The sequence below is a fragment of the Trichechus manatus genome, unplaced genomic scaffold (assembly GCF_000243295.1).
Source record: "Trichechus manatus latirostris isolate Lorelei unplaced genomic scaffold, TriManLat1.0 scaffold00049, whole genome shotgun sequence".
In the NCBI taxonomy this organism is placed as follows: Eukaryota; Metazoa; Chordata; class Mammalia; order Sirenia; family Trichechidae; genus Trichechus; species Trichechus manatus.
In genome coordinates, this window is record NW_004443985.1 from 6,738,796 (window position 1) to 6,752,199 (window position 13,404).

The following is a 13,404-nucleotide window of genomic DNA, read 5'->3' on the forward strand; positions in this document are numbered from 1 at the left end:
AAGTTTTCTGTCAGCAGTTCCTCAATGATCCGCTCTGTGTTTTCTGTTTTCTCCCCATTCTGGAATTCCAATCACTCGCAGATTTTTGCTTTTGATTGCGTCCCACATAACTCTCAGGGTCTCTTCCTTTTCCTTTGTTCTTTTTTCTGAGTTTTCCTGGAACAGAGTTGTATCCAAGTGTTTGTCTTCAATTCCACTGATGCTGTCTTCCACTGTTTCAAATCTGCTTCTCAGCCTTCTATGACATCGTCCATTTCTGAAATCTTGTTGTTTATCTTTTGGATTTCTAATCGTTGTCTTTGTATAATTTCTAGTTATGAATTTATTTTGGCATTTTGTTCCTGCATTATTTTCCTGATTTCTTCCAATTTTTTGTCCACATTTTCCATGAATTTGTCTATTCTTTCCTCATGTTTGTCAGCTTTTTGCCTCAGTTCTTGGAGAATTCTGAGTATTAGAGATTTGAATTCTGTATCAGGTAGTTCTAGTGCATTTTCTTCCAGAGGAGAGTCATCTGGTGTTTTATTTTGGACGCCTACTGGAACCATCCTGTCCTGTTTTTGTAAATGTTTTGTTATTGTCTGCTGTCTTCAGGGCATTCAGTAGTTATTTTTCTCATTTACTGATTGTAGATTTGTTTGTTTCGTCCCTTTTTTTAAAAAAAATTCGACTATGTCTGAGCAGGCAGACTGTGTGTTCTTTGGTGTTTGCTCGTCTGTGAGCACAATACTTTTTGCCTCCTTCTTCAACTGGCAGGGTCAGTCACTCAGACATGGTACGGCAGGGCAGATCTAGCTAAAGAGGAGTTACTGGGACGGGTTGTTTGGGGCACTTACTACAGCCACCAGAGAGGGTTGGTAATCAGTGCAGGACAGGTTGCAGTAGGCCGTGCCTGTGCTGCTTGGTGGTGTGATGTCAAGCGCATGGTGCAGGTAGGCAGGATGCAGCAGGGAGATTGTTATTTGTGGAGCTAAGATGGATATGGGAGACAGGAGAGAGGAACAGGACCCAAAAACATACAAACAAAAAAGAATGCTAGTGGAGCTTGCCGCTGAAGTGGAGAGATGAGAGACTATGAAATGGAGAAAAACAGAAAGGGGAGGAGGAAGAAAAGAAAAGAATGAATAAATTAGAATCACAAAGGTTAAAGAACCGCAAAGTTCCCAGGGATCCCACCGATGCAGCTATGAGGTCTGGGGAAGTCGCTCTCAGGTGTTGCAGTACAGCCTGGCTAGAAAGCGTAGTAGAGGTATACAACACCAGGTATTCAGGGAACAGAAAGAGAAGGAAGATATAGAGAGACGAGAAACTGAGCAATGAAGAAAGACAAAAAGGGAAAAACAGGAAAATGAAAACAAAATAAATTAAAAAAAAAAACCCAACAAGAAAGGCCCCCAAAGAAACAGAAGAAAAAAAAACCAACATAAAAAGAAATGCTCTCAGGGATCCCTCTGCACGTCTGTGGAAGCTGAAGGGGAGTCTCTCTGCCATGCAGCTCAGCCTGGCCAGAAAGGGTTCCCAACTCAAGAAAAGGAAAAGAAAACAAACAAACAATTCAAAACAAACGAACAAAAGCCCCGGGATCCCACCAGCGCGGCACCCCAAACCAGGAAGCAGTTTCACACTCGAACGGAGCTCCGCAGCCCCTCAGGAAGAAGCAAAGATGGCGCATGGAGCCAGGTACTTGAGCGAAGGGAGGGGGAGGTGGCGAGAGGCAAGTAAGAAATCAAAAGAAGCAGGAAAAAAGAAAGCAACACTAGCAGCCAACAAATGGCACTCAGAGAGCTAGCTAGTGCGGGCTGGTGTTTCTGGACAAGAGACTCTGTCCGTGGGAAGCAGAGGGGGCCGAGTGTGGGTGAAGAAGGGTAGAGAGTGGGAAAGCGTATATCACAAATTACCGGAGCTCTGCAGACCCTCAGGAAGAAGCAAAGATGGCGCACGGAGCGAGGTACTTGAGTGAAAGGAGGGGGAGATGGGGAGAGGCAAGGAAGAAATAAAAAGAAGCGGAAAAAAAGCAATACCAGCAGCCAACAAATGGCACTCAGACAGCCACCCGTTCGGATGTGTGGAATCCAAGCAGCCGCTGTTTCCTGGTCCAGAGACTGTGGCCGTGGGAAGCAGAGGAGGCCGAGTCGGGGTGAAGAAGGGTGGGGGGTGGGAAAGCGTATATCGCCAATTACCGGTTGTTCTGTCTCCCGCTGGAAGCTCCAAGAGGCTGCTTTCTCGTACCCCATTTGCTGGTATCTGAAAGGAGTCCAAGATGGCGGATCCGCGCTGTGTTAGCTGGTAGGGGACCTTTGCATGAATCTCTCCTTGCTCTCCGTTCTCTTGTCAGTTTTCTCACTCCATTGAGTGCTTGGCTGAGTTCTTTATCTCTTCATTTGATGTTTTAGGGTTTCAGGATTGTTGTATTCTCTGTTTGGCTTAGTTTTTCGGATCTTTGCTGTGGAGGGACGGCGTGGTGCTTCTGCCTAGAGCGCCATTTTTCTCAGTTTCTTAAAATATGAAATATGCAACTACCACACATCCTACCAATTGCACTCTTGGGTATTTATCCCAGAGAAATGAAGATTTATGTTCACGTCAAGCTTGTACATGAATATTCACAGCAGCTTCATTTGTCTAACAGGCCAAAGCTGGGAACGAGATAATGTCCTTCAACGGGTGAATGGTTACACTATTGTACATTCATATCATGGAATACTATCATCACCACTACTACTAAAAAAGAACAAACTATTGATACATGCAACAAACGCAGTGAGTTTTCAGAGAATTCTGTTGTGTGAACAAAGGCAAACCCAAAAGGTTACATATTGTATGATTCCATTTATGTAACATTCTTGAAATGACAAAATTATACAGATGGAGAAATGATTAATAGTTGTAAAGGGCTAAAGGCTAAAGAGGGTGTGGAGGGAAGGAAGTGTGTGGTTATAAAAGGGCAACATGACAGATCCTTGTGGTGACGGTAATGTTCTGTGTCTTGACTGTATCAATGTCAATATCCTGTTTGTGATATTATACTACAGTTTTGTAAGATGTTACCATTGGGGGAAAGGAAGTAAAAAGTACTTGGGATCTCTCTTTTTCTTATAACTTATAAATGCATATCAATTATTTCTGAGAACTGTGTATGAGTCTACATTTACGTCAGAATAAAAAATCAAATACAGAAAACCCCAACAACACTGTGATGGTTGATGTGATGTGTCAGCTTGGCTAGGTTATGATTCTCAGTGGTTTGGCAGATACTACATAACCATCCTCCATTTTCTGATCTGATGTGAGCAGCCAACCAGCTGGAAATGAAGTTTTCTTGGTGGTGTGGCCTGCACCCAATACATATAGATGTTCTGGCGAATCTCTCTCTCTCTCTCTCTCAATCCTTCATTTGTCTTGCTGTCTTCATCTGACCTCTGGCTCTTGTGACTTACGAACATCAGCCTGCCATCTGACACATGGATTTCGGACCTGCCAGCCTCTACAACTGTGTGAGCCATCTCCTTGAAACAAATTTCTCTCTGAATATTTATATATATGCTTCACTGGTTTTGCTCCTCTAGAGAACCCAGCCTAAAACAAACACCATGCCAAATAAACCAACAAAACAAAAATTTGTGGGATGAAGTCATAGCAGGGCTTAAAAGAAAATGTATAGCTTTAAATGCCTATATTAGAAAAAAAGAAAGTGATCTAGATTACATCTTAAGAAGCTAAAAAAAGAGCAAAACAAACCCAAAGTTGGTAGAAGGGAGGGAAAAAAAAAGAGCAGAAATTAATGAAATAGGAAACAGACAACAAAGAAAGTCAATAAAGTAAAAGTTGGTTCTTTGAAAAGATGAACTCAGTTAATAATCCCTAACTAGACCGCTCAGGAAAATGAAAGACAGAGGACTACCAATGTCAGAAACGAAATTAAAGATGTAACTACAGATCTTACAGACATTAAGACAATAAAGGAATATTATGAATATCATGTTAATAAATTTGACAATTTATATGAAAAAGAAAATTCCTTCATAAATATAACTTATCTAAACTGACACAAGATGAAATAGAAAATATGCAGAGTACTATAACTATTGAAGCGTTTGAACTCATTATCAAAAAATTTCCCACAAAGAAAACCCTAAGCAAGAATGGTTTCACCAATGAATTCTATCAAACATTTGAGGAAGAAGTAATACATATATTATACAAGGTCTTTCAGGAAACAGAGGAGGAGGAAACACTTCCCAACTCATTGATATGGTCAGTGTAATTTCTGAAAGCAAAACAACAAACTTAAAAGGAAAGAAAAGTTTGGATCAACTTTCCTTGTGAACAAAGAAGCAAATGTACCTAATAAACATTAACAAATTGAATCCAGCAATTTATAAAAAAGAAAATATATTCTGACCATGTAGGGTTTATCACAAGATTGCAAAGTTGGTTTAACATTTGACATCCAACGATGTAATTCATATTATCATCAGAATAAAGTAGGAAAAACAAACATGCTCATTTCAGTAGATGCAATGCTAATTCTGCTGAGCTAATACTCACTTTAAGTTTTCTAATTCCTGTTTTCTCAATGGAGAAGAAGGTGGAGCTGGAATAAATTTGTCTCCATCATGGCTTTTACTGCTGAAATAAACAGACTCTTAGTTATGAACAGAAACAAATAAGCAATTAAATGGAAAATTTTGCTTCCCTATCCCCACTCCCATACAAGTTTTTATAACAAAAGCATAGACGAGACAAAATAATGAAAATGTCTAGTAACTTGGTATTATTAACATGTTAAAGTTATACTGTTTATTAGCTTCTTTTACCCCATATGCAAAACTGTTTCTAGAAGTCTATAACTGAAAACAGTAACTCTATTACCTAAATGAAACCACTCCGCATTTTCACACATTTCTCATTCTTATTTTATCATCTACAGTAAAACATTAACTTCTTGATGGAGGAAAAAGGTCACAATTTTTTTCCAAATTTTCTATAATAAACATGTATTTCTGTTGTAATCAAGAAAAAAACGATGGTATTGAAGACTGAAATTAAAGGTACCGTGTGAAACGCAGAACTTCTGATATATAACGGTGTTTGTTTTGTTTTTACCAAACTCTCCCGATTTCTATAGAATGGCATCATTTTAAAATTACCCTAGAAAATCACATATATTCTAGAGGTTAGTGGTGTACAGTATGCTAAGAGAAAAGGCAACCGATAATAAGAAATGAGAAGTTTCAAGACTTAAGTATTTATTTCAATTAAAAAAAAAAAAAAACTGCCTTCTTTGATGGCAACAGGAAAAATCAGTTGCTGTTGAACGGACTCTACAGGTGTCAGAGCAGAACTGTGCTCCATAGGGGTTTCAACGGCTGACTTTTCAGAAATGGATTACCAGGCCTTTCTTCCAAGGTGCCTTTGGGTAAACCTGAACCTCCAACCAGCCAGGGACTCCAATAACAGGACTCCTTGCAAATAAATACCACTTCTGACAATCAAAAGTGTTATTTTCCTCACCTAGCCTTCACCTTGTCTCTTCCTGAAATACTTAAACATTGTCATCAAAGCAGACAACTGTGGAAATTCTGGCTGAAGGTTTTAGAAATCACTAAAGAGGTTTGCTAGTCAATTCCTGAAAAGGTTTTGCCAAGGAGGTCACGGGGATTAGGATACCTGCAAGTTTCACTGCTTTCACTGCTCTCCGTGTTCCCACCTAATTGACTGCTGTTTTTAGACCCGTTCTCCTGCTTCGGATCTTGCTGTTCTTCAGGTAACAGCAACAAGGCATTTCTGAGACAAATGGCTGCAAACTCCATGCTGGCTACAGGAATGGCTGAAGACTGCCCATCACTTAAAAGAATAAAACCAAATTAGCTAAGGATATTACATAACGAGAAGACTTTTCCATTATCAACGTAACTGTAAATGAAAACTGCCCTTCGACAGGTAGAAATTTTAATACAACAGTTGTAAGAGACTGCTAAAGAAACCAAATCCTAAGTATAACATACAGGCTATGAAAAGCATTAATAATGGATTGTAAATATATACCTTATACACTGTATACTGCGTCTCTAGGAAGGGGACCCAGGGTGGGAGACAACTCGAAGTACACATGCAATGTCAATGGTAATGTAAAAAGGAACTGCAGACAGGGAAACTATACTGAGGGCCAGGACAGGTACGGTAAGAACGAGAAGGAAGGGGAAATAATACACCTTCACATTTGAGACTTACTTTGGTTGATTCTTGCTTTCAAAAAATGCCTTTGTGAGTTTTCTAACAGAGGCATTATCTTTTATCTTATTATTTCATTGACATTTTATATTATTTTCTATTGGTTTGATATACCAAATTGAGTTAGCTTTATTAGGAAAAAAGTTTTTTTTTTTTGAAAAGTAGTAACAACTTTGAAATTGTAGGAAAATGATGCCTGATTACAATAGTCTTTAAAAAAAAAATTAAGACCAAAATGCCCCCAGACATCCTTTTAACTCAGTACTGAAGTCACTCCTGAGGTTCACCCTTCAGCCAAAGATTGGACAGGCCCATAAAATGAGACTAAATGGGCACACAAGCTCAGGGACACAGATGAGAAGGCAGGAGGGGGCAGGACAGCTGAAAAGGGGGCAGGAACCCAAGGTTGAGAAGGGGAGAGTGTTGACACATTGTGGGGTTGGCAACCAATGTCAAAAAACAATGTGTGTAGTAATTGTTGAATGAGAAACTAATTTGCTCTGTAAACCTTCATGTAAAGCACAATAAAATACATAAAGAAAAAATAAAGACCAAAATGTTGTGTGTCAGATTCTATTTAAACTTTGGAGAAACTCTTAAATGAGTGACCAATTTTCTTCCTGAAAAAGTTAAAAAAAAAAAAAAAAAAAAAAAAGGGAAGCTAATTCCTCGCAAAATCTCCTACTTGAGAAATAATAGTAACTCAAATTGGAATCTTTATACAAGATAAAGATGTTCACATTTAAGTTGTTCAGCTGAAGGTTCTACATGTGACAATTTCTATATTACACCGGTTGCTTTATATATTAGTACTTTCCCCCTCTCAATACTAGGAATTAGCTTGAACACATTTTCATTCCTAGGGACTATGAGAAAATATCTAAATGAAAAGCAATAATGATAACCGAAAGTATATAAAAAAGAAACACCAAGATGCCCTCTTCTGGACATTTTGAATAATGGCAACGAGCAGACTAAATCATGTTTCTCAGGGCCATCAGCAATTTCAGCACCCAGGCACGTAATAAACCAAAGTTACACACCAGGTAACATTGTGTGGGGTCTATTAGCTGAAGTAGCAATAATACCTAGTTATAAAGTAGTTCCTCCTATGAGGTGACATATCCCGAGTATACTTTAAGAAACATTATGTGAAACAGTGTTACATACATACACAATTTACAATTTCTCTTTGTAAAATACTTACTTATATACAGTGTTCTGTATGGACTGTGATGCCAGGACTATTTTACGATGATAGCCTTGACCAACGATAGACTGTACAATTCCTTTTTTGCTTGGAAGACCTTTCGTTTCTTGTTCAGAAGTCTATAAATTACAAATAATTTCCAATAAATTTGAGGGAATTGTAAGATTGGGTATGAAAAATGATCGAAAGCTTTCCACACTTATTCTAAATGTTAACGAAGTTCTTAAGATCCATCAACATGGAGTTTCTGGTGACAAAGAAGTGTGTTTGGTGTCAGAGGAAAGCACACGCGAGGTGGAGAGCATGGGGTATGTTATACTTTATTACAATGAAATTTCACATAATTCTCGGGAAAAAAGCAATTCGAGGGTGACTCAAACATTTATTTAGCACGTTCCACATCCTGGGCGCCACGCTCTATATTACAGGCACTTTGATATCAGAGTAAGGGAAACAAGAGAGCCACAAACACACAGTATAAAAGAAAAGGGAAGTAGCTTCACTTCCTAAAACACAGATCGTTTCCTTCATAATTGAAAGTGTTAATTAAATTATGAACAACATGCAAACTTTAACAAGCTATGTATGTTAAGAATTACATGGACACAATCCTTGCCAATCATTAAACTGAAAATAGTAGAAGCTACATACACACACACACATATATACATATACATACACACAGAAATAGCAGAAACTACTTACATACATATGTATATATATATGATATATATATATTTCATGTATATATATATATGACATTTCACTAAGATAGATTATCTCACTGCAGAAGCTTGATGATGACCTAAGTCTCTGATTTATCTGCTGGTGGAAGAATTCCAACTAGTCATCTTATAAAGACGTCCATGTACGGGAACAAGCCAGAGACAATCAATCTGCCCTGTGGAGCTGAATCTGCCCTGCAGTAAGTCCTTCCCTAAACACAAATGTCTCTGTACTACTACTTACTGCCCCCTAATGTATCTCACTGGAGCCCTGGCGGCGCAGTGGTAAAGAGCACGGCTGCTAACCAAAAGGTCGGCACTTTGAAACCACCAGCTGCTCTGGGGAAACCCTATGGGGCAGTTCTACTCTGTCCTACAGGGTCGCTATGAGTGGGAATCGACTCCTTGGCAATGGGTTTGGTTTCTGATTTTTCTTATACTTGTGGATGTAACCTCATTTGGAAACAGGAGTTTGTTATGTTAATGGGGCCATATCAGTGTAGGGCATGTTTTAAGCCAATCACCTTTGAGATATAAAGGGAGCAGATTAGGCACAGAGAAGCAAGCAGAGATGGCGGAAGACAGAAACCAGGTCACATGAAGATGGCCAAGGAACTAAGGGATAGAATCGGAAAACAGACAAGGACCTTCCCCCAGAGCCAACAGAGAAAGCCTTCCTCTGGAGCTGGCACCCTGAATTCAGGCTTCTAGCCCCGTAAACTGTTAGAAAATAGATTTCTGTTTGTTAAAGCCATCCACTTGTGGTATTTGTTACAGCAGCACTAAATAACTAAAATACCTTAGTATTATCAATTCAATAATTAAGTTGGTTATTTTTATTCAAGATGAATTTATTTCTGATGTACAAACTTCTTTGTTCAGTATCCCTTTGGTCCCGACTACAGAAATTTTATTTGAAGTTTACAATTTCTCCTACTGGGATTTTGCTCTCTAATTTTATCTGAGAGGGTTTCTGGGTTGTTTTTACTGTCTTTTAGGCCACCTCAAATCCTTTTTATGAGAAAAAGCACAAACACAGATAATTATTTATGGCAAGTCTTCTATTAACAGCACAGATGGTATGTGCTCTGGCAACAAAAAGTCATTTTTACCCTTTTTGCAAATTTACAAATTAAGACCTTTCTAGAAGAAAAATGGGAGAAACCCTTCTAAGTCCAATAAAATCCTCAGAACACAATCCTAGACGTAATATTTCTAAAAATAAGTACTTTTAAAAGACTATATTAAATCTTACTATATATTTCTCTACTCCCAGGAAAAAGTAACTCTCAGGTTTCCAATAACTGTATAAAATAAAGGCCCCCAACACTTAAGTTCACAAATAGATTAAAGACAATAAGCAATTTCTTTTAAAGTACAATTCTGCCTAAAATTGCTGATTATCAGTTAATTTAAAAATTATTCAGTAAGAAATCTATCTTTCAGAAAGCAAAGTACGATTAGGTAAGTCGTTCAAGACTTCTGAAGACGTCACTCATCTCTGCCCCCTAGTGGTGGACTCAGATGACTAAACCACAGAAGTACAAGGTGTGAGAAGTGCCAGGCGGCTGTGCTTCTTTAATCCCCTTAGTGCGTGTACACTGAAAGAGCTGGAACCCAACGGGACCGCCTCGTTTCTCTGGGTCTCGAAAGTTTGCCGCCTTTGACAGGGAAAGTCTTATCACATTTCTATCACTATTAGTAGAAAATACAGTAAAACCTGAGAAAGTCGGAACCTGTGTAAGGCAGAAACCCGTCAGGAAAGGAAAACTCAACATGTCCCACGAACAGAGCGACAGAAAAGTGGTAAGACCGCACCCTGTCACAGGCGGGAACTCTGCGAGACCTGGAAGAACAAGGCAGTCCCAGTGAGTTCCGGCTCTCACAGGTTGGCCACACTCGCCTTCCTTCTCCGACAGGTCCCGGCCTCTGGCGTTTGGAGCACTTGCTGCAGGCTTTGCTGCAGCCGCTTCTCAGGAAGTGCCGTTCAGCAGCAGCTTCCATCCCCTACAGCAGCACACCAGGCAAACCCGCAGGGTACCGTACCTCCCCCTCCTCACACACCAGACAGTACAACAGAGGGTGGGCGGGTAGCAAACGGGGTCAGAGGGACAGCTGGTCATTTTGATACCTGTCCCTCCCACTGACCCCTCCACCTGAGATGCAAAAGGCACCCACCAACTGCCATTTGGAGATAATCTAGGCACAGAACCAATGTCAACTGGCCCATTTCCCACAGCCACTGCGGAGAGATGCGTGTCAGAGACACAGCCTGGTAACCACAGACTCTAAATCAGTTACTGATACAACAGTAAAGGCCCCGGCATGGAGGCAATTCAGTTCAATGCCGCCGGTTCCCTTCTTGCCATGTTACCATCAGTCCTCCTCTAACCGTCTGGTGCACACGCCATTCACACACCAGCACGTGGCGCGGCCCCTGCCCCAGCAGCCAGCAGCCCACTGCTCCAAAAGATCTGACCTTCTCCTCGGCTTCAACTCTTCAATGCAACTGCTGACACATGGTGCCATACTTACCAAGAACCTGGATGCCAACAAATGACTTTATGAAGCCAAACTTTTCGTCCAAACGTTAAAAAACAGAAGACTATAAACTCACGACGGGCTACAAAGGGAATGACGTTCTCCATATTCCCAGGGATTTTTTTTTGCTTTTCACGTAACAAGCGGAGAGGGGTGGGGTTCAAAAAGATATTTACGTGGCACTCACCCCCTTATTGGCAGCAATACAGCACTCAGCCAGTCGCAGCCACAGGCGGGGATTTGCATGGTAAACCTGAACCGCTTCGATCAGACACTCGAAGGCAGCGAGGGGTCGTCCAATGTGAAGAAGCTGAATCCCACAGTTATACAACAGCTCATACCTCTTGTTGGTTAGCAACGTACACATGGGTCTTCCTGAAAATTTTTTGCCTAGTAATAAAAATTATATGAGAATATGTCCTTAGATTTAAAATAAGCTACAAAGAAACACTTATTCCACTAAGTCCTTAGAGGTTACCTTGTCCTCTACCAATAACCCTGATTTAAAATGGTAACAGCTCTCACCCTTGGTTTCCATCCCTGATCCCACAAACTGTCTCCTGAGCAGAGTCCTCTGTGTTGGCACAGAGATGCCTCTCCTTTCTTGCCAGCTCCTCAGGTAACAATGCTCCAGAGAAGCGAAGATGAGAGCTGGGACCCGCTCTCACGCCTAGCCCCACCTTTTCCATGTTTGTAGAGGCTGTAGGAACATTCTACTGTCCTACAGGATCGCTATGAGTCGGAACTGACCCGACAGCAACAGGTTTCAATGGGTTTAGGAATGTTCTACTTTTTTTTTTTTTTAAAACTTTCAGCTTGGTAATGTTAGGGGACTTTACTACAGACATAAAGAATCATGTACCACATCTAGAACGACTATGGCTCACTCATGCAAACGTTTCACAGTCCTTAAGAAAACAAAGGTGCTTGTGATTCTGGGTATATTTTTCATCAATAGTTTTTTAATTTTAAATAACTAAATAATTGTTTGATTTTAAGTATCCCAGACCAGGAATCCATACAAAACTAATATTAAAGGACCAAACTTCAGGAATTTGCTTAAAGACTGCCAGGGTTCCCAAAAGCTATCAAATGTGGAACCCTGAAAAGGAGCTATGATAAAAACTAGCTTGGCACACTTGAGAAATCTTAGTTTTGCCTTACACCTTGCTACTCAAAGTAGCAATATCTACTAGAAATCCCTAGAGCCAAACTTGCTGGCCAGGAGCAGCGTGAACTGCACGTAGGTACACACAGCATGCATTCTGACCAGACGCTTGCTCTTCAGAATCCTGTGTTCGGCAGGTAGGAAACACACACCGTCCCCAGCGCGGCACTTACCTGGATCCGTGCTGCCCGCGCTGAGCTGCGCACAGACGTTGTCATTCTCCTGCAGAGCTTTTTTAAAGTAGAAAATCCCCAAGTTGTGCTTGCTCATGGCAAAATGGATGCAACCAAGATTGTTCCAGAACATGCATCTTAAACATTCACCTGAGAAAAACAAACACATTTGTCCACAGAAAAATATTACCGTTAACATACCTCACACAACAATCATGCTTAGTCAGCACGGTTTAAGTCTATTTACAATCCTACTTAGTCCCTATAGGACAGCTCACGACATCTGTGAAATTTAGGAAAAACTGAAAGTTCTGTAAAATCCCTTTCTTTTAAAATCAGCTTTATATCCATATATATGTCAAAGCCCACAGGGGTCACAGTTACAGAGGCTTCCTAGACATACCTAAACAACTCAAGGGATCGGTTTATTGGATTAAATGCTTAGGACTATAGTCTCAGAGGACAATTTAGTCAACTGGCATAACATGGTTCTTAAAGATAATGTTCTATGTCCCAGTTTGGTGAGTAGCATCTGGGGTCTTAAAATCTTGCAAACAACCATTGAAGATACAACTACGGTCTCTATTTGTAAGGAGCAAAAGACAATCAAGAAAATCTAAGGCTCAAGGAAGAAACTCGTCCACAGGACTAACGGCCTACACCAAGGCCTCTTCTAACCTGAGACCAGAAGAACTAGATGGTGCCCATCTACCACTACAGACCGTTCTGAGCAGGGACACAAGAGATGGTCCTGGACAGAATAGGAGAAAAATGTAGAACAAAATTCAAATTCCTAAAAAAGGCCAAAACTACTGTACCAATAGAGATTAGAGGAATCCTTGAGACTACTGCCCTAAGATACCCTTTGAACTTGGCACTGAAGCTACTCCCAGAGGTCCAGTAGAGACCAATAGTTGTACCTTAGATTGGTTTATAAAATAAATAATATCTCCTGTGAGTAATGCGCTCCCTTAAACAAACAACTATATGAGACCAAATGGTCAATATTTACCAAAAAGCAAAGATGTTCTAGAAGGCAAGGAAGGGAAGGGAAGCTAGATCAACAGAAACACAAAAAACAGAATGGAAATAATGAGAACGCTGACACATTGTGAAAACTGTAACCAATGTCATAGAACAATCTGTATAAAAATTGTTAAATGGGAACCTTTCACCTAAAACACAATAAAACATTATTTTTAAAAAATTCAGTTTTACCTCAGATCGAAGAACTCCCTTTAATAATTCTTGTAAGGGGAGTTCTTCCATCTGAGGACAAATAGCTTCAGCTCACAGGCAGAACCTAGGACGCAGGATCGTACCAGCCAGATACCAATCTAGGAAATGAACTCT

At 40.2% G+C, this 13,404-nt stretch overlaps 1 protein-coding gene across 4 annotated transcripts in view; it reads right to left on the reverse strand.

Annotated features, from left to right (window-relative positions):
* Positions 1 to 13,404, reverse strand: part of CNOT10 (CCR4-NOT transcription complex subunit 10) — an 84,651-nt gene that overhangs the window by 31,944 nt on the left and 39,303 nt on the right. For all 4 annotated transcript variants that reach the window (XR_002824275.1, XM_023732245.1, XM_004377349.1 and 1 more), the window contains exons 9-13: positions 12,052 to 12,201; positions 10,898 to 11,100; positions 7,442 to 7,563; positions 5,671 to 5,847; positions 4,549 to 4,629 (exon numbers count right to left, since the gene is read on the reverse strand). Coding sequence is in view for 3 of the 4 variants with exons in the window: in XM_023732245.1 (XP_023588013.1) it covers positions 4,549 to 4,629; positions 5,671 to 5,847; positions 7,442 to 7,563; positions 10,898 to 11,100; positions 12,052 to 12,201 (733 nt within the window). In the remaining variant the exon portion in view is untranslated. The remainder of the gene's footprint in view (positions 1 to 4,548; positions 4,630 to 5,670; positions 5,848 to 7,441; positions 7,564 to 10,897; positions 11,101 to 12,051; positions 12,202 to 13,404) is intronic.